The following is a 26,957-nucleotide window of genomic DNA, read 5'->3' as shown; positions in this document are numbered from 1 at the left end:
GCTACAGAAAACAAAGATGTAGCAAGATGTAGATGTAAAGAACATAATACAAAGCGGGGTTAGTTTCCAGAGTTTGGAAACAAAAAATAGAAAGAAATTTGATGATATTGCATGATATTTGCAGTCTGTAAATCTGGTATTTGCAATTTGTAAATTGTTTCAGCTACAGTCTATGGATGAATGCATCATGATTTTTTTTATATTGGCCAAGTACATATACATCTAATCAGGTTATACTGTCCTCATGATATATTACGTTGTCATATATCATATTTTCTGAGATGTGAGACAACAAAGGTGATGTTTGCTTTCTTGTTGCAGACTGATTCAGAGCACATGGTGTCACGTTGCGGACCCTGACCCCTCCCTTTGGGCGTGTGTTTACGTTGTCTAAGTCTAGTCGTTTGTGTCTGTGGATCTCCGTGGGTGCGATTGGAAGAAGGAAGACTGGAGGAAGTCGGAGGAAGACTCCGAAGAGGAGGAGAGCTCCCCTCCGTCCGTATACTCGGGCCCCACCGAGTACTACAGCAAGGGTGAGGAGGAAGAGGAAAGCCTTCCTCCGTCTGTATACTCGGCCCCCACCGAGTATTACGGTAAGGGCGGGGAAGAAGATTGCTCTCCTCCGTCCGAGTACTTGGACAGTGAGCTGTACACAGAGGATGAGAACAGTGAGCCGTGTACGGAGGAGGAGGACTTGAGTCAAACCGTGAGGGGCAAGAGAGTGCGGAAGGAGGAGCTTTCTCCCTATCCCTCGGAAGGGAGTACGATGGACTGGTCCTGTGGCAAAACCCCGTTGGAGCCAATGATCTGGCATTCGGGCGGTCAAGAGGAGAGAGAGCACTGCACGAGATGCCGGATCAGGGGAGCATTCACCAGGGGGAGGTGAAGATCCTTGGTGGGGTCCTCAGAGAGGGGAGAATGAGCGTCGGTAGGGCCATCCTGCGGCGTGACCCTCGGGGGCTGCTAGAGAGACTGGTTACGTGCCCACAGAGAGGGCTGCAAGGTCGTCCGCCAGCCACGCCGCACCCAGAGTAGGGTTTGCGGCAGGGGCGGGAGGAGGACCGCCTACGGCAGCGCCTGCAGCTCCGGGAGGGTTTCCCCTCCTGACTGCCCTCCTACAGGCGTGAAGCCTGGCTCAGTTTGTGTGTGTGTCTGTGCCTGAGTTGGTGTCCGTCCCTGTGTTTCTCCCAAATCCCCTTTTCCCTTTCGTGCCTCTGTCCGTTACTGTTTGTGTTTTCGTCAATGTACCGGTATGTTTGTCTAACGTGTTTTCCCGTCTTCCCAGGGAAGGTGTTCTAAGCTGTTTGTGACGGATTCTCCACCGAGGGCGTTCATCTCCCAGACGCAGGACTGAGCGCTCTGGATCCGCCCATCGGTGTAGGGGCAGTCATGGCCTGGTGGTAGGGAACTGGTCTTGTGACCGGAGGGTCGTGGGTTTGATTCCCAGACCTGAGGCCACGACTGAGGTGCCCTTGAGCAAGGCACCTAACCCCAACTGCTCCCCGGGTGCTGGGCTAGGGCTGCCCACCGCTCTGGGCACGTGTGATCCACAGCCCCCTAGTAATCACTAGTGTGTGTGTTTGTTCAAACTGCACAGATGGGTTAAAAACGGAGGACAAATTTCGATTGTGGTGTAAAAATCACAATTGACAAAATATGGCACATTTTACATTTACTTAGTCCTGTTAGAGTAGTTGGGTAGTGCCCTTGGTGGGGGGGGGGGGGGGGTCTGTCACGTTTCGGTCCCTGACCCCTCCCTTTGGGCGTGTGTTTATGTTGTCTACATCTAGTCGTCTGTGGATCTCCGTGGGTGCGGTTGCGCCTGAATGTGTTCATTCGTCTCACCTGTGGCTCATCTCATCAGCACTCAGGGCTTATGTGGTTTGTCTATTTAATGTGTGTTCGCGCAGTGTCCCGTGCTCGTCTTTGTTTGAGTCTGACATGTCTTTTTGTATATGTGTTCTATGTGCGCTGTCTGTGCTAATTTTGTTATAATTAAAGTGACAATTCATGAAACCATGGGACTCGTGCCTCGTCTTTCGCCCTGCCGTGAACGTCACACACGGTCTCTGACTCACAACCGTTTGGAGTACAACTGTATTGATTATATATCATATAGGGGACAAACACATTGATATATGAGAAGTGAAATGAAGTTTATATGATTTACAGAAAGTGCAATAATTGTCTAAACAAAAATAGGCAGGTGTATAAGTTTGGGCACTGTTGTCATTTTATTGATTTCAAAACCTTTAGAACTAATTATTGGAACTCAAATTTGGTTTGGTAAGTTCAGTGACTCTTGACCTCCGTACACAGGTGACTCCAATTATGAGAAATTGTACTTAAGGGTGCCAATTGTACGTTTTTCTCCTCTTTGCAACTTCTCTGAAGAGTCACAGCACAGGAGTCTCAAAACAACTTTCAAATGACCTGAAAACTAAACTAAAACCTGAAAAGAAAGCTATCTCAGAGATTTCAGCTTTCAGTCTTCAGTGTGAGAAACATTGTGAGAAAATGGAAGAAGACAGGTACAGTTCAAGTCAAGGGTCGAAGTGGCAGACCAAGCAAAATCTCGAATAAACAGAAGTGAAGGATGTTGAGAACAGTCAGAGTCAACCCACAGACCAGCACCAAAGACCTACAACATCATCTTGCTACTGATGGAGTCACTGTGCATCATTCAACTATTCAGCGCACTTTACACAAGAAGATGCTGTATGGAAGAGTGATGCAGAGGAAGCCTTTTCTCCGCCCACATCACAAACAGAGCTGCTTGAGGTGCTGAAGCACATTTGGACAAGCCAACTTCATTTTGGAGGAAGGTGCTGTGGACTGATGAAACTAAAAGAGTTATTTGGCCATAACAAGGGCCGTTATGCAAGGAGGAAAAAGAACACAGCACTCCAAGAAAAACACCTGCTACCTACAGTAAAATTTGGTGGTGGTTTCATCATGCTGTGGGGCTGTGGCGCCAGTACAGGGACTGGGAATCTTGTTCAAGTTGAGGGACACATGGATTCCAGTCAATATCAGCAGATTCTGGAGACCAATGTCCAGGAATCAGTGAAGAAGCTAAAGCTGCTCTGGGGCTGGATCTTCTATGCTTGGAAACCATCAAACCTGAATGAACTAGAGGTGTTTTGTAAAGAAGAATGGTCTAAAATACCTTTAGATCTACTAGATATTGAGTTAAGGTTTTTTGGGTGCCCAAACTTATGCACCTGCCTATTTTTATTTAGACAATTATTGCACTTTCTGTAAATCATATAAACTTCTCTCACTTTTCAAATATCACTGTGTTTGTCCCCTATATGATATATTTAACTGAATTTTTTTATCAAAACATTCAAAAGTTAAATCAGGAAAATTAACAAGGGTGCCCAAACTTTCCCAAAATTGCTCAAAACTGCCCAAAAATTGATTAAGCCCCCAAACTTTCACTGGTCTAATAAACCACTTACTAACCTATTAGAAACCATTTCCAATATGGCCTAGAATTTTTATGACAAAAGCTCTATTTAGGACAACTTAACACTTGCACCCATATATGGTTCATGTTGCTTATACTTGGTTGTGATGCAGAATGTTAGTTTAGTAGTTTGGGATAGTTGGTTTCATGAATGCTACGTGCACTACACGCAAAAGCATGTAACCCACACAGGGTGTCTAAACATACAAGTCATACAATTCCTTTTACCACAGGTACTTTTGAATTCAAACTTCTGTCCAGTCTCATGTATAGGTATATTCACACATCTGTCTGTTTACAGAATGGGTAGAACTGAGCCCTATCTTTAAAAGGATTACATCTGAAATCCTTTGGACAGCGAGAATCTAACAAAGCAAATTCAAATGAGAACACTGGAGTTGGAAAATGTAGAGTCACATACAAAAAATTAATACAGTACAAAAAATTCACTCATAACATTCACACAAGTACCTGAAGCACCTAGAACTAACCGGAATGTTCCAGCATGTTCCAGTAGTGCTCATGGGACATCGAATTAAGTACAGCAGGGAAAACAGTGGGCAGAAGGCACCAGGCCCAGAAAACAGTACAATAGCACATTTAATTACCCCAGCCCACTCATTACAAGTACAGGTCTATATGTGCATATACATGTGTAAATGTATAAAATGACATTTTTTAGTATTTTTTTAAAATATCCGAATAATACACCAGTATTAATAATACAGTATTTTTTAATACACCGAATACCTACATATGATTGACACAAGTTTTACTACAAATGGGAATATTATACAAGAGGTACCAATATAGACACCCACCTACTGCATGGTGCCCTCTAGAAAATATGGCCTATGGTGGCTGGAAACAGTGATTAAACTCTATATTTAAAAAATATATGTGATGGGCAGGGTGAGTGAAACAAAATGGAAGCAATCACGCCAAGTCTCAGGGATAAAGGATAGTTTAATAGAGAAAGTGCGCCTGTGACATGTTCCAAATGAAGGATATAATGACCAGCGGTCAACTGGTACAAAGACAAGACATATATAGACAAACAAACGACCCTCAGATGGGACAGAACGCGGGCTCTGGCCACCTGAGGAACGAACACCACAACAACAACAACAACAACAGCTGCTGTGGACGGAGGCGACCAGTAGGGGGCCGCCTCACCGTGACAATATAAAAAACATAAGTCACCAATAACTACATTATCTTCCTATAATATAAATCACTAGGTAACAACGATTAATGCTTAAGATTTAAAGAAATATGTCTTTCTAAAGCAACTGCCATTATCCTAAAACCCTTTATGTGTCACATTAATTCAAATAAATTACATATTTGAATGTACTTACTAACTGTAACAGTGAAGTCTGTTGCTCAGACGCAAAAGACATCCCATGTACACCAGGAACTCCTGAACTTCTCTCCTAGTTCAATTGTATAACACCAGACTCACTCCTAGTTCAATTGTACAACACCAGACTCATTCCTAGTTCAATTGTATAACACCAAACTCACTCCTAGTTCAATTGTACAACACCAGACTCGGATCTCACAGCAGCATCGGCAGGGCTGGCACCAGGATATATACAGTGGGAGGGCGTCAGAAAATTTCGGGGATGGCGAACGTAAGTTGTTGACGGGGGGGAAATCGATAGATTGATTCAGACTTGTCTAAATCAAATGAATCTGAAGGCCAAAGGTCAATGTGTTGAGAACTTAGGTGTCACTTTTGATAATAAGCTCAGCAATTACATGCAGGACAGCTTATTTTCACATTTGAAACATCGCTAAGGTCCTCTTTACCTCAATGAAATGATGGTTAGATATGTTGCAGTCAGGTTTCTTAGGTCTTCAAACAGTAATCTTCTGGTGATTCCTAAAAGCCGATTAAAGATTGCGATTGCTTTCTCAATGTTTTAATTTATTTATTCTGTAAAGCACTTAGAGTTGCATGTATGTATGAAAGGTACTATACAAATGAAGATTATATATTAGTTAAACCCAGTTTTAACTACAGGACACCTTGGACATACAGTACACACTGTGCCACACCTGTGGTAAATAAAATCATACCTCTGACACTTGGAACAGACAGAAAGATTGCTGTGTATGTGAGCAAAAATAAAATAAAATAAAATGTGCTTTATTTACTGAGGTTTGTCTAGCAACAGCTCATGAGAGAAACACAAATCATAAGAGTGTAGGATCATTGTTCCAAGAAATTCAACACCAACATTTAATCCTTTTAGTTACTGCATCCTGAAAGATAAAAATGTAAAACAGAATTTAATGTGTAATCTCAAAGGGTTTCCTGGAGAAATAGAATTTTCCATCAGTAAATTGCATAACTGTCATCACATTACAGAACACAGTTTCGCTGTAATTTATTGATGACTTTATTTCAATAATCTTCTGTTATTTCAAAAATCTTCTGTTACATAAATTGATAACTTACATTTTGATGGTCATTGTTAAATGAATCATGAAATATCCAACTGTCATTTGGATTTCCAGGTTTATTTGTACTGCTGATGGATTGAATCCTTTTGTAGGGAGCTGTGTGAGTTTATGCATGTGTTTGTGTGTGTGACCGACACTGAATGTGCCTGCAAACATGTTCATGTGCATGCTTACAATTCTCAGTCAAACCTCATGTGTTTCCCAGTTCATAGCTTTCTTTACAGCTTTCTTCCATCTTGTGTAACGAAATTCACTTTCTGTTCAAGAAAGAAAATAATTACTCGCATTACAAAATTAAAAGAAGCATTACTATAGTACATACAAAATGACTATACATTGCTGTAGGTCATTAGTCATCACCTTACAAAATAATAATGCAATAACTCAACATCCCAACATATTTGCATCGATGCACAGGGCACACAGTGCCCTAGTAACAGAGGGGAGCTTCACAAGTGCTGTGGAGAGCTGGATCTATTAGCTGGGCTGCTAACATGCACCACACCAGTAGCCTCCAGCCCAGCCGTACATACCTGGAGGCATATTTCCTTTATATATCACTCACACACACACACACACACACACACACACACACAAACACACACACACAAACACACACACACACACACACACACACAAGAACTAGACAGACTAGCACAGTTTTAACTAAAGAAAAAGAAGAAACTTAGGAAACTGACATCAACACTGCGGACCTAAATATACCAAACAACCATACCACTCACAGCTTAAACCAAGAGAACACAACTAACCCAGATAGACAAATAACAACCATGCAGAAATAAGGAGACTAACTGGGGGGAAAAGGGAAACAGTGATATCAGGAAGAATATTGTCTGAACTACAGCCCAGCTGGTTGGATTTACATTTAAATTGGGATTCAGAATGGTTCTCACCCTCTTGGTTTATCTGGGGTTGGTATTTCTGTGCAGTCACAGAAGTTAATCCATCAGGATGTAGTGTCCACACACAGACCCCCTCTGCTGCCCCTGCACACATTGCAGCCCCTAACGCAGTGGTCTCAAACATAGTGGGTCTCACTACAAGAGAAACAAAAGCAGTTACACACAAACTCTAACAAATCTCTAATATGCATGATAGAAATTGTCTCAGTCGTACTAGAACACACACACCTGAGTTATAGTACAAACACACCTGATTTAGTGTATACATGTACTCACCCACTGGAATGCAGAGAATGTCTGCCTGCAGTTGCATTAGTAATTTGTTAGCGGTCATCCCTCCATCTACCTGTAGCTGAGTGAGTGGGACACCACTGTCTTGATTCATCGCATCCAGAACCTACGGAAAGCAACAAGAACAGTTTAAGTGTAGAACAAATAGAAGCAGTTTTGACAGTGTTCAGTAATAGTCTAGCCAATATTGTACACGTTCATACAGTAAATGACTAGTGTCCCACCAATCAAATCTGACAACAGCATTTATTACTGAATTATCAAATAATTTGTTTACACTTATTCTTCTTAAATGTGTCTTTATTGTTATACTAATATAATACTAAGTGGGTGTCTGTATAACTTTAGTTCACCTCTCGTGTTTGAAAGCACACGGCTTCAAGGGCAGCAAAGGCAAGATGGTTTTTATTTGTGAATTGTGTCAGACCACAAATAATTCTAAAAGAGTCAGAGAAAAATTAGTATGTATTAGTTTTTTACATAATAAGAGGGTTCTTCATCAGCAAATATATATATATATATATATATATATATATATATATATATATATATATATATATATATATATATATATATATATATATATATACGACACATTTGCCCCTCCACAACTGATATGGAAAGGTGGCAAAATCAAAGTGGATTTGTATTCTAGGAAAGTAATTATAAAGGATGCGTGCGGAGATCATGTAAACACTCCTCCTTTACTTAGCACCCATACACACACCAGATTCTCCCACTTATTTGTTATTTATCTTAAAAGGACAACCTGTCACTTACCCCCGGGCACTAGGCTCCCAGTAACTTACCCCCGGGCACTAGGCTCCCAGTAAGGAGCATACAGCCCAGAAAATGCTGGAACAAAATAACATCCATATGATGTCCCAGCTGCAGTCGCCATCTTTTCTGTCACACAGATATGAAAAGTAAAAAGCAGGTTATATGAGAATACATGTCAAAACCAAAATAAAAACATTTAAAATTGTAAACTGAGTATCAATAAGACATCAATCAATGAGAAAATGTAAATGATTGCATGATGTTTGACTAAAGTTAAAAGAAGGAGCATAATAGGTCACCGATATCTGAAGATGAGTTGATTATTCCCAGATTGTCCTTTAACCACCTCACCGCTGCTCCTGCTATGGCTACAGAGCCCTATGGCACAAACAGCCATTTAACCTCAGTACGTAACAAGTAAATAAATGTTATATTTATATGTTTAATAAAACCTATTTTTGTGTCTTCATTTCCAATTTCATCTCTCTGCATATTGCACAGTAGCACCAACATGGAGGATAAAAGTCGTCTCAGGAACTTTTTAGCTCTTTATGCAGTGTTATGAACCATATTGATAACCATATATTTATATCAATTAACCCTATATACATCAATTAACCATATATATATATATATATATATATATATATATATATATATATATATATATATATATATATATATATATATATATATATATATATATATCAATTAACCATATTGATATTTTGTGTGCTTAAAGGACAGCACTAAGTCATTAAGGGCAGACAGTGACCCCTTCAATTGGGAACTGTAAACCCCTTAGAGCTACAGCTAGAAATGAGAAAAGAACATTTGAGTCTGTTCAAGTGGTTAAGTACACTTATTAATTTATGTTAAGGTAGGAAAAGACAGACCTAGAAAGGAATGACCTCCCTTGACATTTCAGCAACTCTAGTCTTTGGAGGAAGAGTTACATGGCAATAAAACCAAAATTTCTGAAATATAAAATATATCTACCTCAAGTGCATAGTAAGCTGGTTTGTCTTTTCCTAGTTTATAAGCAATTGTTGTAAGGAGACCATGGTCTGACATCACAGGCTGTGAGAAAATGTTTTTGTAAGATGTAGTTCAACAGAATGATGACCACATGTGAAAATCATCTCACAGCATTAACAAAATTGTTAATTGCCTCAGCCCACCTTAACACCTGTGTTTTGGAGCATGAAGCAACCAGTTCCATATCTTTAAAAGGACAGAGTGATATAATGGTTAGTACAAAAGTTCCAAGTGCCTTTCGTAATGTCTGAATCTTAAAGGCCCTTAGTTATGACACATGTGCATAATCAAGTCTGATCATTAAAATGTTCATCAATGTCATCTTTAGCATGAATCTAAACTGAGAATTTCTTGGTTTGTTGATCATAACCAAGATTATATTGATCGTTACATGGATCCTCACTGATATCAGCAATGTCATGAAAAATCAGAAATAGACAGTGTGTACAGCATCAGTGGCACACGCCTGCCCCCCTGTGGATGAGAGTGGTAACACAGCACCTGCAAGACATGCTGCAGAATGGAGGATCACACCCCCCTCTCTCATAATGTATTTACTCCCTTACTGTCTGACAGATGGACCTGCAACATCTACTTGAGAACTGACATAAACACTTTTTGCAAAAGGATATAATACAGCGTAATTCACCATATGTCAGATTTCATTCAATTGAAGTAATAAATTGAAATAAAAGCTTAGAAATTGGAGCCTACAGGAATAACATGGAATGATATTGCAAAGCCATGAGGCAGGGCCGGCGCCAGAATATATACAGTGAGGGGGCGTCAGAAAATTTCGGGTGTGCGAACGTAAGTTGTTGAGCGGGGGGGGGGGGGGGGGGGGGGGGGGGGGGCGGACTTGATCGGGGGATGGCGTGTAACGATTGTCGAGCGGCCGAGGGGCACCATGTAGCGATTGTTGTAAAATAAATGGGTCTTATTTTTTACATTGAGGGGGCGGGACACCTCGCCTGAGGGGGCGACGCCCCCATTCGCCCCCCCCGTGGCGCCGGCCCTGCCATGAGGCTACGAGAACCAATGCAATGAAACAAATCACAGGTAGACATTAACATGCAGGTGCCATTGCAGCTGTATTGTGAGTAAAACCATGACAATCTAGCCAAACTAAAGTATTTTAATTGCATATCTAAAAAGTTTAAAGAAACAGTTTTACGTGTTTTTGGTTTGACCACCATTGAAGCACATCTGTCCAACAAGAGCAGCAGACTGATCCCCCAAACACTGTGGGAAGTGAGAGATAATAATATACAGCTACTGCGACAGAGGCAATCCTACGACTACAAATAAATAATCTCAATAAAAGATCTCTTACTCCAGAGATGGGCACTCCTGCCAGTGAGCCACAGTTCTAGGAAACAACAACAAGAAGGTAAATACAAGAAAGTAATTCCCATAGTTTATGGCTGAACATCAAAAAGCCCTTCACAATAACACATCCAGTAAACTGAAACAGTTACACTACTGACACTCACTGAAGCCACACCAGTAACCCATACCGCTTGTATTTTCTCTCAAGGAGAAATCTGAACTATTTATTTAACATTTATGCAGAGAGAATGTTTGTTTTTTACTTTTAATACATGAACTAATTGAACATACAATCTTTTGAATCCTAAATTTGTGACGGACCCAGTGTAGAGATCGCCTCGTTATTCTGTATGTATTTATGTTTTTTTTTTTTGTTTGTGAGGAAGTGTGTATATTTTGATAAATAATCCACTTTTAGCACACGGCCCACCGGAATACCCCACTCATGACGTCATAGGACTACCCCAATTTATTCCACGGGAATTAAGAGGAAGAGGAAGGAGAGGAGAAGGCATGTTTTAAGCGTTTGCGGGGAGAAACTTTCGATTGTGAAGAGCGCAGTTCCAATAGGGGTTTTTTTTTGGCGTGTACGCCGGGACTTTTACGTCTTTTACGCACCCAACAGGAGTATACGCCGAACTGTGGAATACTCGCATCGGATCCGTTTACCTGCGCGTTCTACCTGCCATGCTGGACTGGTGAGCTTACGGGAAGCAGAGGTCCGCCGTGACTCACGTTTCTTTTAGATTGTTCTCCCGGGAGATATGGCCACCTGATTCTCCCCTCCCTCCTGCTCGGATATTCGTAATGGTTCATTGGGAAAGACTCTTTGTTTTTTGTTGTTGTTGTTGTTCTTTTCTCTCTCTCTCTCTCTCTCTCTCTCTCTCTCTCTCTCTCCTTACTGTTTATGTGCGCCCGTATTGAAACACTCACACCCCGAAAACGTAAAGGGGGGTGTTGGAATGCTATCATATTGATTGTGGTGTTTGATGTGAGTTCCATTAAACCGCGGTATTGTATTGCACGATGAAGTTCATAGGCTCTTATTGCTGATTATAACCCCCAGTCGAGAGGAGTCAGTTGAGGTGGCTTGGGCACCTGTTTCGGATGCCCCCTGGGCGCCTTCCTAGGGAGGTGTTCCAGGCATGTCCCCCGGGGAGGAGGCCCCGAGGAAGACCCAGGACACGTTGGCGAGACTATGTCTCTCGACTGGCCTGGGAACGTCTCGGTGTTCCACCCGAGGAGCTGGCTGAGGTGTCTGGGGAGAGGGAGGTTTGGGTTTCCCTGCTCAGACTGCTACCTCCGCGACCCGGCTCCGGATAAGCGGTAGATAATGGATGGATGGATGGATGGATAACCCCCAGCCTTAGAAGGTGTTATATAGCGGTGGACAGGGTTTTTTATGACCACGGTTATAACTTTAAACCAACACTAATCTTAAATTTGTTTATTTTTTGTTTTTGATGCCTTTATAGCAATGAAGACAATATTCATCACTGTTTTAAATTATTGTCTTTACCCGATTTGCTCTTAAAATACTCATTGTACACAAAGAGAAATGGAAAATCCTCCTATGACCTCCATTCTGTATTAATGTCACAATGGGTTAGGGTTAGTTAGGGTTAGGTAGGGTTAGTTAGGGTTAGTTAGGGTTAGTTAGGGTTAGTTAGGGTTAGGTAGGGTTAGGTAGGGTTAGTTAGGGTCCACTGACTTTCTGCTTCTGGCCTTTTTTGTATTCTCCTTATTAAATTGCCCTACACATGGATTTCACTTTTGTCTGAGTTGAGTTTTGTAACACCTAGTACAGAAAAAACGTCAGCAGAAATTCAGTTGAATGTGTTTATGATTCACAACATGTTTTTCTTTTTTACATGAGGGATCTCTTTGGTACTTGAAATCAGGGCTTTATAGGTACACACACATACACACACACACACACATACCATGGACGTAATTTGGGGGGGGGGGCTTTTTCAAAAGCCGGCTTTGGTCCCCCCCAGTTTTTTACGGTTAAAACCAAACCCCCCCCCCCCCCCCCCCCCATATTTATAGTAATGTCCCTGATACATACACCTGCACTCTTCCTTACCATGTAGCCATATATTTCTGAGGAACTTCTAACTTCAGGGAGGATGTCATGTGGGATATCAAAGTACCTAAAATGATAATGATAATAGTTATTATAACAAGAACAACAAACATTTATTATTATTATTATTATTATTATTTGTTGATATTCAGTTAGATGGATGTGCTTAATTCTGTGTGTGTGTGTGTGTGTGTGTGTGTGGATAATCTCACTTGCACAGCTCTGTATCCCACTCCATGGTGTGTATGTTGAATAGCATGGTTCGACTAGCATTGGTGACATCTGTACAGTGAACTCCACCATTCGTCCCACCAGTCAAACACTGCCACAAAAACAAACAAAAACATTAGTTACGCATTGGTAAAGTCAACCCTCATAGTCATGAAAGTCCTACAGCTGTAATTCCAGTGTGTTATTCAAGGCGGCATTCATCATTTATGAGTTAATAATATGTCATGACTGTGTATGTAGTGAGAAGCAAGCCATCTCATATGATATATATATATATATATATATATATATATATATATATATATATATATATATATATATATATATATATATATATACGCGCGGTTGATCTATATAATGACTTTTCAGTTGGAGCTGGTGTAAAATCATGTATGTCACATTAGACTGTAATTTCTCATTTAAAATTATTAGGTATTAATTATTAACAAAACCTTCTTCCAGATAAGAAATTCCAGAAGCAACAGGTTACAGTGCAGAATTCAAGAGGTTACGGTGATTTCACTATGACTGTACAGGCTCACCATATTAAAGTATTTGAACAACAATGAATGCCAGTTAAGTTCTGTATGAATTACTAAACAGTCCCATTACCTATTATGACCCATCAGTAACAAGGTCGTGTTTTTTTTAGTTAGTTTTTTCCTTTGCCACTGTCACCTGGCTTTGCTCATTAGTAGTCTGGACACAGATTCTATACAAAGCTGATTAACAAATTCTACACAAGCAGTACTACATTTAAATCCATATGTATGTGTGTAGCAAGTTTACAACAGGTGCTGTTAGTGTCTGATGTTTAATGATTTGCTCATCATTAGCATGTCAGCAGTGTATAAGAAATATAAGAAGGTATTTGACTGCCAGTGTTGCACATTCATTCAAACTATTATAATAGTAATATGAAAACAACACTGTTACACATGTAATGCCGTTTACTGCATGTTGTGTTAGAAGTATTGGGCCTAGTGATTTTGGAAGTCAGCTAGCATTCGTGTCTGCATGTTCTAATCCTACATGAATCCTACATAAATCCAGAATAAATGTCCAGAATAAATTGTCCAGAATAAATCCACTAATTAATCTCTCATGTCTTGTGTGCTGGAACTGATTTCTCAACCTTTGAATCACTACAATTTCAAGTGACCTTCACATACCAGAGTCTACATGACAAAGAGGTGAAGCAGTGTTGTGTTAGTGTGTCTGCACACCCAGATGAGCCAGCATTGTTGTGTTAGTGTGTGTGTTCACCCAGATGAGCCAGCATTGTTGTGTTAGTGTGTGTGCACACCCAGATGAGCCAGCATTGTTGTGTTAGTGTGTGTGCACACCCAGATGAGCCAGCATTGTTGTGTTAGTGTGTGTGCACACCCAGATGAGCCAGCAGTGTTGTGTTAGTGTGTCTGCACACCCAGATGAGCCAGCAGTGTTGTGTTAGTGTGTCTGCACACCCAGATGAGCCAGCATTGTTGTGTTAGTGTGTCTGCACAATCAGATGAGCCAGCATTGTTGTGTTAGTGTGTCTGCACACCCAGATGAGCCAGCATTGTTGTGTTAGTGTGTCTGCACACCCAGATGAGCCAGCATTGTTGTGTTAGTGTGTCTGCACACCCAGATGAGCCAGCTTTGTTGTGTTAGTGTGTCTGCACACCCAGATGAGTCAGCAGTGTTGTGTTAGTGTGTCTGCACACCCAGATGAGCCAGCATTGTTGTGTTAGTGTGTTTGTTCACCCAGATAAGCCAGCAGTGTTGTGTTAGTGTGTCTGCACACCCAGATGAGCCAGCAGTGTTGTGTTAGTGTGTCTGCACACCCAGATGAGCCAGCAGTGTTGTGTTAGTGTGTGTGCTCACCCAGATGAGTCAGCAGTGTTGTGTTAGTGTGTGTGCTCACCCAAATGAGTCAGCAGTGTTGTGTTAGTGTGTGTGCTCACCCAGATAAGCCAGCATTGTTGTGTTAGTGTGTCTGCACACCCAGATGAGCCAGCATTGTTGTGTTGGTGTGTTTGTTCACCCAGATGAGCCAGCATTGTTGTGTTAGTGTGTGTGCTCACCCAAATGAGTCAGCATTGTTGTGTTGGTGTGTTTGTTCATCCAGATGAGTCAGCAGTGTTGTGTTAGTGTGTGTGCTCACCCAGATGAGCCAGCATTGTTGTGTTAGTGTGTGTGCACACCCAGATGAGCCAGCATTGTTGTGTTAGTGTGTTTGTTCACCCAGATAAGCCAGCAGTGTTGTGTTAGTGTGTCTGCACACCCAGATGAGCCAGCAGTGTTGTGTTAGTGTGTCTGCACACCCAGATGAGCCAGCAGTGTTGTGTTAGTGTGTCTGCACACCCAGATGAGTCAGCAGTGTTGTGTTAGTGTGTGTGCTCACCCAAATGAGTCAGCAGTGTTGTGTTAGTGTGTGTGCTCACCCAGATAAGCCAGCATTGTTGTGTTAGTGTGTCTGCACACCCAGATGAGCCAGCATTGTTGTGTTGGTGTGTTTGTTCACCCAGATGAGCCAGCATTGTTGTGTTAGTGTGTGTGCTCACCCAAATGAGTCAGCATTGTTGTGTTGGTGTGTTTGTTCATCCAGATGAGTCAGCAGTGTTGTGTTAGTGTGTGTGCTCACCCAGATGAGCCAGCATTGTTGTGTTAGTGTGTGTGCACACCCAGATGAGCCAGCATTGTTGTGTTAGTGTGTGTGCACACCCAGATGAGCCAGCAGTGTTGTGTTAGTGTGTCTGCACACCCAGATGAGCCAGCATTGTTGTGTTAGTGTGTTTGTTCACCCAGATGAGCCAGCATTGTTGTGTTAGTGTGTCTGCACACCCAGATGAGTCAGCAGTGTTGTGTTAGTGTGTCTGCACACCCAGATGAGCCAGCATTGTTGTGTTAGTGTGTTTGTTCACCCAGATAAGCCAGCAGTGTTGTGTTAGTGTGTCTGCACACCCAGATGAGTCAGCAGTGTTGTGTTAGTGTGTCTGCACACCCAGATGAGCCAGCATTGTTGTGTTAGTGTGTGTGCTCACCCAGATGAGTCAGCAGTGTTGTGTTAGTGTGTGTGCTCACCCAAATGAGTCAGCAGTGTTGTGTTAGTGTGTCTGCACACCCAGATGAGCCAGCATTGTTGTGTTGGTGTGTTTGTTCACCCAGATGAGTCAGCAGTGTTGTGTTAGTGTGTGTGCTCACCCAAATGAGTCAGCATTGTTGTGTTGGTGTGTTTGTTCACCCAGATGAGTCAGCAGTGTTGTGTTAGTGTGTGTGCACACCCAGATGAGCCAGCATTGTTGTGTTAGTGTGTCTGCACACCCGCCAGCATTGTTGTGTTAGTGTGTCTGCACACCCAGATGAGCCAGCAGTGTTGTGTTAGTGTGTGTGCTCACCCAGATGAGTCAGCAGTGTTGTGTTAGTGTGTGTGCTCACCCAGATGAGTCAGCAGTGTTGTGTTAGTGTGTGTGCTCACCCAGATGAGCCAGCATTGTTGTGTTGGTGTGTTTGTTCACCCAGATGAGTCAGCAGTGTTGTGTTAGTGTGTGTGCTCACCCAAATGAGTCAGCAGTGTTGTTAGTGTGTGTGCTCACCCAGATAAGCCAGCAGTGTTGTGTTAGTGTGTTTTCTCACCCAGATAAGCCAGGTGTCCACAGTGCCAAAGAGGGCACGGCCGGTGTGCAGAGCGTCCGTCACCTCCACTGCATTGTCTATCAGCCACCGCAGTTTCACTGCGCTGAAATATGTACTGATGGGCAGACCTGTCTTATCCTGTGATGGTGACAAAATACATAATTTCTTTGGATTATCAACAATTCTTGGGTAACCTTATGTATCTGAGTAACACATACAGAGCATCCTCACCTTTAGGTGGTTTTTGTTCTTATCAGGAGTTTTCTCAATGAGCTTCTCAACGGTGGACTGTGTCCGCAGGTCTAACCACACTTCAGAGACAAAGAAAAAGATGGTAGACTTAAAAACTCTCCAGCCAGCCATTATTCTTGGGCTGAAGTCAAAGCATTTGGTTTGGTTTTCAAATATGGAATTGTGCTAATTACAACCACAAATGATGATGCATGGTTGTGTTTTGTTAAAATCACTATAATTATTATTTATAATGTAAAGTCCCCTCCCCCCACAAAAATAGATGTTAACATCTATTAATTTAGCTTGAACCTATTAACCTGCTTTATTATTTTTAGTAGTATAGTAAGATGATGCATAGCTTACTTTCATAATTTCAGAGAGCTTGTGAATGCCTCACCTATAGCATTGTAAAGAGGTTCTCCAGTTTCTTTGTCCCAGACCACAGTTGTCTCTCTTTGATTGGTCACACCAATTGCTATAAATACATAAAAAAAGAAATAAAATCACATCTGTCCCTTTAGTCACACTGAAAAGCACAGATTTCAAAGTTGTCACTGCCAGCTGAACTCAATGAAGGAACCCTCCACGTCAATCCCAAGTCCTCCATCAAAAACTCTCTCCAAACCCATCATTCAAATATCTGCATGTTCATCTTTAAGCCTTCTATGTACAATAAGCACATACAAAATAATTCAGAGGCAGGCAACACCGAACACACACGGTGGAACACCGAACACACACGGTGGAACACCAAACACACACGGTGGCGCAGGATTTAACACTGTTGCCTTGCAGCCAAACTGATCTCAGGTTTCATTGCCAACCTGGCTGGTAGTTTGTATGTTTTTCTTGTGCAGGTTTTCTCTCCTTTCCTCCCATATTTAAAATACATGTGTGTACAGTTGACTGGCATCTCCACATTGGTCTGACGGGTGTGTGCTGGCGCCCTGTGACCCTGAACTGGACCCATAAATCTCTCTACTTCTCCTCACCTGTCCTCACCTTCATGCATGACATGCCTGTAATATTTGTTCCAACTTTTTAAAACTTTTAAAACTTTTAACTTTATTAACATTAACATTTTGTCTTGTAATCAATATTCTTTTAAGGGTGGGACGCGATTAAAAAAATTAATTGAATTAATCCGAAACTTTGTAATTAATTAATCGAAATTAATCGCATTTTAATTGCATTTCAGTATTTAACATGAGAAATATTAATTTTATTTTAATAATAAGTAATAATTAATTAATAATTAATAATAATATTAATTAATTTGGAGCAAACAGTTTTCAGAACACTGGAAATTCTGACCAAAAATGTTGTTTAATTTTGGGAGTTTTGCTCAGGGTATTGGAAGAATAAGAAGAATTTAAACATCTGAAAGTAAATCAGATGTTTTTTAATACCATTTTAGATGGTATACTTTTCTTAAATTTCCCAGGCCTCTGCCACAGGCATCTCCATAGTGCCTAGAAGTGGTCTTCTGCATGCTCAAAGCAAATGACTGGATCTTCCATTCATCATCTATAATATGAGCTGTCACACCAAGATAATTCTTGTTGCTAACAGAGGTCCAGTGATCAGCAGTCAGAGCCACATTTGTGGCGCTCTTCACAATAACCTGTTTTACTTCCTGTTTTAATAACCTGTTTTACTTCCCCTCATTATACAGCTGCTGGATTTTCTTTGACATTGTTTTTCTGGACGGCAGTGTGTAACTTGCATCAGTTGATGCAATGTGCAGCGCTTCTTGTAAGCCTTTATCTTCGACCACAGAGAACAAACAACACTGCAAATAATACAGTGTAAAAAAAATAATTGACGCGTCAAGTTTAAACGCCGCTCGTGCGGAGTCGCGCGCTACGGTAACTCGCGAAAGTTTAATACAGTCTTAATAGTCCAATGAAGGTAATTTAAAAACCAGGACATTTCCTCACTTAAAAAACCCGTGACGCTAGGGACAGGATGTGAAATACGGACATGTCCAGGGAAATACGGACGTTTGGTCACCCTATCGTACTAGGAATACATTTAGCAGCTAAGTTATCATACTGACCTGCGCGTTAGCCCCAACATGTTTTGCGTTGAGGTGGTAACGAAGGGTGGAAGTGCTCCTGTGATAAGCGAACTCCTTCCTACATAAAGTGCAAATAACACTATTTGTGTTTGTACTTCCATCTGGAAGTTTCTTATATTTAAATTTCCCATCCACCAGCGTAGCCTCTTCAGTCATCTCCATCATGCTCATCTTATTGTGCGTCCATATAATCTGTATGTCTGGAACTCGTGCACTGAGAAACATTCCACGGTGCAAAAGTGTCTCATGCGTTAAATGCGTTAAAATGCGTTAATTTTTTTAGTTCGTTAATTTTCCTGTAATTAATTAATCGAAATTAACGCGTTAAAGTCCCACCACTAATTCTTTTATACAGTGTATAAAGTACCTTAAATTATCTTTGGTATAAATGTTCTAGATAAATACATTTGTATTGCCTTACCTTTAACCATGGGTGTTCTGTAAAAACAAATTGTTTCTATCAGCTTTAAGTCTAAAATAAATACATTCACACACAAACTCATAACATACAGTAGATTCAGAGAGTATGCTAGAGGGGGCGCCAAATCGATGTTGAAAATTATTTGCCGAGTTGGTGGGGGTGGGGGTGGAGTTTGGGGGGCGCCGACAGTATGTTTGCATACACCTCAGAATGTATGTAGTTGCAACCCTGGACCTGAGTCATAAAATCAAAACATGGGAGTAGATGAGTCTGGCTAAAGATCAGACAAAAGTCTTTGAAAAGATCTGAAGTTGGTAATCACCAACTACTCTCATGGCACTTGCGAGAATCTAGCATGAAGATTTGTATAACTTGTATAAGATTTGTATAATAAATCCAGGTATGTCTGTTGAGACATATCCAACAATAACTGCTGCCAAATGAGTTTCTATAAAGTACTGAACAGAAGGCCTGAATACTTATTGAATAAGAATCATTTATATATTTTTGAAAACTCAAACATTTTCAATACATCATGGAAGATTAAATATAGATTGATGAGTAAACATGACAATTATATCCATTCAAAATCAAATCCATATATACGATAAAGTGCACAGCAGGTAAAGTGTCTGAATACTGTCGGAATCCACTGTACACTGAAACATGCTTACATTCACAGAGATATCTACAAGCATCCACTTGCCTTTAATATTGGAAACGTCAATGTTGAGCTGAGTGAGTTTCTCACAGGTCTTCTCCATGCAATCATACACAGACTGTAAGATCTCTTTTGGGTCCTCTTCCACCCATCTCTCAACATAAAGAAAAAACATCAAAGCAAATAAATATAAATACAAAATCAAATATCATATTTTATAAAGGTTATGCAGATAAACAAGCTGATAATCTTATGATCTTCTGTCTCCATAGAGATGAATTTTGCCCCTAGAAATCACATTTTTTTTACAGCATGCTTTGAGTATTTAAAAAAGGAAGTTATTGTCTTTTTTAAAGAATTATTGACAGTATTACAGCATTTTAATGGCTAAAGATAAATGAATAATTAGTTTGTCTTTTGTGAAATTCCTGGAGTAGTGTTGTGCGCTAGGCAGTATCAAACCCATGATAGCTGTAATTTGTGAAAACCAGGGTTCACTGTTTTGATGTCAGCTTTCAATGCTCCAGTGCTTTTAATCTTTTGCCAGCATATTCACGAAGAATACGTCATGAGTCTTTGTCTGGTCCATCACTACTTGCTATTCTAAAATGCATGACTTGTCTTTTGTCCTAGGAGATGCTCTTTAACGGTCAGGATGACAGATGTGGTCAATTGCCTCTGATTACTTCAGCGCCACACAGGAATGTCCTCTGGTGGCCAAAGGCCATGTAGCGGGTGGCCAGCCCTTACAAAACCATGGCAGGGCCTCTGCTAATGTACATTAAAAGTGAATGATGTGATATCTTGTTATTGTCTGGCATAAAAAATGTAAAAAAATCATGCCACACAGTAAGGGGACTCCTGTGACCACTAGAGGGAGGCCACATGCTGTTGATCAGTAATCAGCAGCTCACCCATATGATCTTAATGTTCACCCATATGATCTTAATGTTCACCCATATGATCTTAATACTCACCCATATGATCTTAATGCTCACCCATGGACGTAATTTTGTAATAAAAAGTGACATGTCCCCCCCGTCCCCCTCCAAATTACGTCCGTGTGCTCACCCATATGATCTTAATGCTCACCCATATGATCTTAATACTCACTCCATATGGTCTTTGTGAAGTCTTTGGTCTCTGTAATGCATTCTTACTACTGTCACTGGTAAATAGTAGCTTGAGTTATATTCCTTTATTTCCTTTTCTATGGGAATAGTTGTTTTTCATTTTCATTTTATGGTTGTTCCTGGGGAGATGTTTCCCCATTCTGATGGCCCTTGCCCTCTCTCTCAGTGGCAGAGAGGTTAGAGTGCAGCTCGTCAGTGTAGTACATTCCTGCGACGTCTGTTTGAGTAAGAGACTCCAGTCGCTTCAAACCCATTCTACTTGTCCACAAATACTCCACTTTTATTCCTACTACTCTATGTTGAATCCCAAACTTGGTGGATCATCATTTCTCCTCATTTACTTGTTTTCTTGTTCACTCTATGTACCTGCAATTGTATCCACTCCTGATGGCTTTTAACCATTAGTAACATGGCAACTAACGCACGGAAGACCTTGTCATTCCTTCCCAGGGTATTTGCCCCATTACACTAATATTGTTAATGTCATCTGAAGCCAATGTTGTAAAAGGATCCTTATTCCACAAATATGATAGGCATATTTTATTTGTTTGTATATCATGCAGCTATAATAATCTATATATTGTGTGATATTCCAAGCCAGATAGATATATTAACTTATCACTGACCAACAGTACTGCAAATGATCGGTGTCTCTTTAGTGTTGAAGAGGATGCTAAACGTGTTGTACTCACCCCTCCTTAGGAAAACTCTGGGTAATTTCCACTTGATGTTGACCAACCAGCTCTGCAGTTCTAGCATTAAATACCTAGAGGAGAAAAACAAAAGCAAATTTCTAATTTAACGTCGTGATACATAAAGTAAATCCTAAAAAAATATTTACTGCCAGCATGACATGATTTTTGTGCCAAGTCTTGATTGGTTAGACTATTTAAGCCTAAATTAAGTGCAAGTCCCACCCTAAGAGGGACACGCCCCATCCCACACACACACCCTCTTCCTCAGAGAGACAAAGCACACTTACACGAAGAAAATCCACACCCACGCCCACTTCCAGGATACTGCTGACACTCAGCGTATGTGGCAGGGCATCCAGGCCATCACCAACTACAAGCCACCTCCACCTGCCTGTAGCAGTGACCACAACACACCTCCACCTGCCTGTAGCAGTGACCACAACACACCTCCACCTGCCTGTAGCAGTGACTACAACACACCTCCACCTGCCTGTAACAGTGACTACAACACACCTCCACCTGCCTGTAGCAGTGACTACAACACACCTCCACCTGCCTGTAGCAGTGACTACAACACACCTCCACCTGCCTGTAACAGTGACTACAACACACCTCCACCTGCCTGTAACAGTGACTACAACACACCTCCACCTGCCTGTAACAGTGACTACAACACACCTCCACCTGCCTGTAACAGTGACTACAACACACCTCCACCTGCCTGTAGCAGTGATGCCTCCATTCCAGATGCGCTGAACACCTTCTATGAAAGGTTTGAAGCAAAAAAAACGCACAATGGCAAGGAAGACCACACCTCCTCCAGCTCACAGATGTTCTTACAGTCATTTTGAACATCTCTCTGAGCACTGTGGTCTTGCCTATGTGCTTCAAGACATCCACCATCGTTCCTGTGCTGAAGCAGTCCCGAGTGTCCTGCCTCAACGACTACTGGACGACTACTCCCATTATCATGAAATGCCTTGAGAGGCTGGTCATGGGGCACATCAGAAACCAGCTCCCTCCTTCACTGGACCCACTGCAGTTTGCGTATCGTCCAAACTGATCAACAGACGATGCCATCTCAACCACACTACACCTGGCTCATCTCAACCACACTACACCTGGCTCATCTCAACCACACTACACCTGGCTCATCTCAACCACACTACACCTGGCTCTCACCCACCTGACAAGAAAGACTGTTGCGTTCGAATGCTGTTCATCAACTTCAGTTCAGTATTCAACACCATCATCCCTCAGCATCTGATCAGAAAACTAAGACTGCTGGGCCTGAACTCCTCCCTCTGCAACTGGGTCCTGGACTTCCTGACTGAGAGACCACAATCAGTCAGGATTGGTAACAACCCCTCCAGCACCATCACACTGAACACCGGTGCCCCCCAGGGCTGTGTGCTCAGCCCACTGCTGTTTACTCTGCTGACCCATGACTGTACTGCAAAATACAGCTCAACATCATCAAGTGTGCTGATGACACAACCATAGTTGTCTTCATCAGCAAGAACGATGAGTCAGCATACAGGGGGGAGGTACAGTGGCTAACACAGGTGCAGGACCAACCTATCCCTAAATGTGGATAAAACCAAAGAGATGGTTGTTTAATTCAGAAGATCACCAGGTGACCACCACCCGCTGAACATCAACATCAAGTTCCTCAGTGTCCACATCGCAGAGAACCTCACCTGGTCCTTCAACACCAGCTCCATAACAAACAAAGCCCAGCAAGAGAACCTCACCTGGTCCTTCAACACCAGCTCCATAACAAACAAAGCCCAGCAAGAGAACCTCACCTGGTCCTTCAACACCAGCTCCATAACAAACAAAGCCCAGCAAGTCGTCAAGTCAAATTTATTTATATAGCGCTTTTTACAACACATGTTGTCACAAAGCAGCTTTACAATCGTATGGGTCCAGCAGTGCCTCTACTTCCTGAGGAGACAGAGGAAGGCACACCTTCCGCCTCCCATCCTCCCCATCGGGCAACATGGTGGCTTGGTGGTTAGCATGTTTGCCTCTCAGCACTGGGGTCTTGGGTTCAAGTCCCAAGTCCGGTTTCCTCCCACAGTCCAAAGACATGGAGATTAGGTAAATTGGCAGTCCCTGATTCCCTGACAAAATTTCCCTGAGTGTGTGTCTGTCCCTTCATGTCCAATAAAAAGCGGTTGTCTGAGTGTGTGTGCATGAATGTGTGTGTCCTTGTATGCCCAGTGGTGGATGGTGCTCTGTCACTAGGGTCTGTCCTCTCTCCTCTTCCTGCACCCCATTCAGTCCCCCAGGGGGCTGTGGATCCCGGTAGAGAGTACGCTGTGCACAATTGGCTGCTGCTTCTCACCAGAGAGTGATTGGTTGTACCTGTGTTAAAATTGTAAAGCGACCTTGGGTATATAGAAAGTCGCTATATAAGTTCCACTTGCAATGAAGCCCAGAACACGCATGTGTAAAATAGTAGAGTGGTACTATAGTGGTAGTAGTTATAGTGGTAGTATATTTTGTTATATTTTGTTTTTGTTTCAGGTAGAAACTGCTGATCTACTGGGATTTTTACACATAACCATCTTTAGGGTTTACAGACAATTGTCGGAAAAAGAGAAAATATCCAGCGAGTGGCATTTCTGTGGGCACAAATGCCTTGTTGATGCCAGAGGTCAGAGGAGAATGGCCAGACTGGTTTGAGCTGATAGAACAGCAACAGTAACTCAAATAACCGTTACATATAGTAACAGTAATAGTTGTTACAACTGAGGCATGTAGAAGAGCATCTCTGAACACACAACACGTTGAACCTTGAGGCAGATGGTACAGTAGCAGAAGACACACCGGGTGACACTCCTGTCAGCTAAGAACAGGAAACTGAGGCTACAATTCACACAGACTCACCAAAATTTGATAATAGAAGATTGGAAAAAACGTTGCCTGCTCTGATGTGTCTCGACTTCTGCTGTGACATTCGGATGTTAAGAGTCAGAATCCTGCCTTGTATCAGTGGCTCAGGCTGGAGGTGGTGGAATGGTGTGGGTGGTCTCGTTGGTCTCGTTGTGTTTTGTACATGTAAACTTGTGTATATAAGTGTGTATCTTGTCTGTGTTTGTTGACTTGTTTATATTTTTGCATGTTGTCTAGCGTCCTAGTCAGTTGTTTTACGTGCCACTGCTTTGTGTGTAAGTTTGTGTATCTAATAAAGCGACACTATAGCTACTCTTGTCTCGCAGGCCTGTCTCCCTCGCAACATTACAGTACATTTGTATGATGGAACTGTTGTTGGATAAAACCCATACTTTAGATTAACCAGGCAAGTATAACTAATATTGTATCACAATGCAGATTACCCAGGACATGGATCATGCATCACAAAATTATTCTTGCAATCACAAGGACAGATTATTCTGAGAGAGGACTGTGCAATTACAAATGAAAAAATTATTAACTTGAAATAAAAGATGATTTAGAACAAAAGTTTAAATGTCCTACAGAACATAGGTACGGGATATAAACAAATCATTGCACACAAGTACTATTTATCAAATGATTGCAAGACTGTACCTTGAGTTGCACAGGACATTTGCTAACTCACTGTCAAAGTTTAAACCAATATGTACTTTGACCATTCTGTTGTGTTAACTGGTTTGCAGGCATCCATGATAGGTGAAAGGTCTATCACAACTTCAGTAAGACCTGTCAGACACACATAGGTGCATACACTGACAGAACAGATTATCAAATATTAATTACACTAGCAAGAAGTGAAAGTTAGCCTCTAACACGAACAGTAATACATTTTGTCTGCTGTAGTTCCTTGAGAAGTATTTTTAACCATCATTAACAAGTGGAATCTCCCAGGGACCAGGTGTGAATTTACATCTATTCAATCTGTGTCCATCAGGCCAAATTTTATAACAAAATAAATTTTATCACAGTCATGCAGATAAGACAAACTATATCTGCCCTCTCACCTGATTACAAGCCAACATACACACTCTATCTATGTTTGTTATACATAAATAACAGAAATTCTAGTAAAATAAAAACAGAAGAAAAGGTTAAGATATCTCGTAACAGATAGGAGCATCTCAAGTTGGCAGGAATTTAACACTTAAAATCTAGTCAGACATTTTCACTTTCTCACTAAGTTTTTAACTTTACATTTTCTAGACTCAGATCTCATATTATCAAGCCACATTAAAATTATTACTGAAACAACATTCTGTCATCTTAAAAGAAATTTAAGGCTTAATAAGTGCCTTAACAAGGATCTCATGTGTGCTTTTATCTCCAGTATGCTCTCCTACCCAGACTTCCCAGCAAGGCCGTTCAATAAGACAGATAGATCATTGTACTGTAAAAGACTGCCACACCTAAGATGCCTAAATTATACGGATATAAATTCATAACAGATTAACATTTCCAGTTAATCAACACTGTTTGACTGACTCTGGGTTCAAATCTCTAATAGTAAATGTTTAAGTACAAAATGATTTTAATAGTAGCCTACATGACACACGCTTTGAAAAGAGAGACTTATTTTTCTCTTTTAACAAATAGTTTTAGCAATTAATAATCAAATCAATTGCTAAGATCAAATTATTCCAATTATTAAATAATCAATCAAATTAATCTTGTTTTCAATGTTTGCAGATGAACACACATAGGCATACTACATACCATATCCACACTTTCTCATGAATGTAAAGAAAGTTTAAATTTTATCGTAGATAATAAATGATATAAGTATATTCCAATTTTTCTAGGTTTGCAGGAATGTTGTGTCGCAAATTCGTAAGTATATCAACACGTGTATAAGCAGCGAATTATTTCACATTATATAATTTGATAGGCCTACTGGATTTCTTAGACCTGTAATTATTTTTTAGTGAAACGTTATCGGACATGTTAATCTTTATGTAATTATCTAGAATTAGCTAATACGCTGTATTTCTAAATTGTATAATAGCTGTGCAGTATTAAAGTATTAAATCAGACATTTTTACAGTAATACGTATTACATTCTCACCAGAAATCGTGTCGAACTAGTCCCTTGGTCAATAGCCCCAACCAACGGATCGGCCGTGAAGCTACTGGATTGTGTTGTCATTTCGTTGCTGGGATGTTAAGTTATTATGTCAGCCTAAGCTTCCTGATCGTACTTTTTGAAGCGCAAGTGACTCAGGTTTGTGCAGAAAGGAGAAGAGCCACGAAAAAGCGCAACTCTGACCTCCTGAGGTAGGCGGAGACGGCCGCACTCCAGCGGATATTCCAGTCATACACGAGACATTGGACCCATTGGGGTCATGTGCAAAACACCGGCTGTTGACCAGTTGACGACCTTGTTAAGGTAAAGAGTCGAAAGAGTCGTTTTTGTTTAGCCTGTGCATTAACCGATTTGCAATTTTTAACTGTCCTTTCCTAGTATTGCGTAATGTTACCATAATTTAAATTTAAAAAGACACTTTATTGTAAGTATTAATATTTGGAAGG

General features: G+C 41.2%; 1 protein-coding gene across 3 annotated transcripts; it reads right to left on the bottom strand.

Annotated features, from left to right (window-relative positions):
* Nucleotides 1-4,199: 4,199 nt before the first annotated feature.
* Nucleotides 4,200-26,836, bottom strand: LOC143509564 (glycerol kinase-like). Of its 3 annotated transcripts, XM_076998433.1 has the most exons (19): nucleotides 26,494-26,836; nucleotides 21,465-21,538; nucleotides 19,685-19,791; nucleotides 16,875-16,952; nucleotides 16,475-16,554; nucleotides 16,244-16,381; nucleotides 12,607-12,716; nucleotides 12,395-12,461; nucleotides 10,310-10,345; nucleotides 10,151-10,218; nucleotides 9,120-9,162; nucleotides 8,938-9,018; nucleotides 8,238-8,316; nucleotides 7,968-8,064; nucleotides 7,512-7,596; nucleotides 7,144-7,264; nucleotides 6,859-7,002; nucleotides 6,119-6,201; nucleotides 4,200-5,743 (listed from the first exon to the last, which is right to left on the bottom strand). In XM_076998433.1, exons 1-18 carry the CDS (start codon nucleotides 26,572-26,574, stop codon nucleotides 6,128-6,130), a joined length of 1,563 nt encoding a protein of 520 aa, XP_076854548.1. In that variant the 5' UTR covers nucleotides 26,575-26,836; the 3' UTR covers nucleotides 4,200-5,743; nucleotides 6,119-6,127. The 3 variants fall into 3 exon arrangements, with proteins under 3 accessions (XP_076854548.1, XP_076854549.1, XP_076854550.1); XM_076998434.1 differs by lacking the exons at nucleotides 4,200-5,743; nucleotides 26,494-26,836 and adding an exon at nucleotides 25,026-25,247 and having other exon boundaries at nucleotides 5,762-6,201; XM_076998435.1 differs by lacking the exons at nucleotides 4,200-5,743; nucleotides 26,494-26,836 and adding an exon at nucleotides 18,979-18,995 and having other exon boundaries at nucleotides 5,762-6,201; nucleotides 21,465-21,481.
* Nucleotides 26,837-26,957: the final 121 nt, after the last annotated feature.

The sequence above is a fragment of the Brachyhypopomus gauderio genome, chromosome 3 (assembly GCF_052324685.1).
Source record: "Brachyhypopomus gauderio isolate BG-103 chromosome 3, BGAUD_0.2, whole genome shotgun sequence".
Classification (NCBI taxonomy): domain Eukaryota; kingdom Metazoa; phylum Chordata; class Actinopteri; order Gymnotiformes; family Hypopomidae; genus Brachyhypopomus; species Brachyhypopomus gauderio.
This window is presented reverse-complemented; position numbering and strand designations above follow the sequence as displayed.

Bases quoted from the DNA above. Each gene is read 5' to 3' on its own strand.
- LOC143509564 (XM_076998433.1), bottom strand. From the start codon at position 26,574: ATGACAACACAATCCAGTAGCTTCACGGCCGATCCGTTGGTTGGGGCT. The intron at 21,539-26,493 runs GTGAGAATGTAA...TTTCTCCTCTAG, and splicing joins CTAGTTCGACACGATTTCTG to GTATTTAATGCTAGAACTGC. The intron at 16,382-16,474 runs GTGAGGATGCTC...TCACCATCACAG, and splicing joins AGAACAAAAACCACCTAAAG to GATAAGACAGGTCTGCCCAT.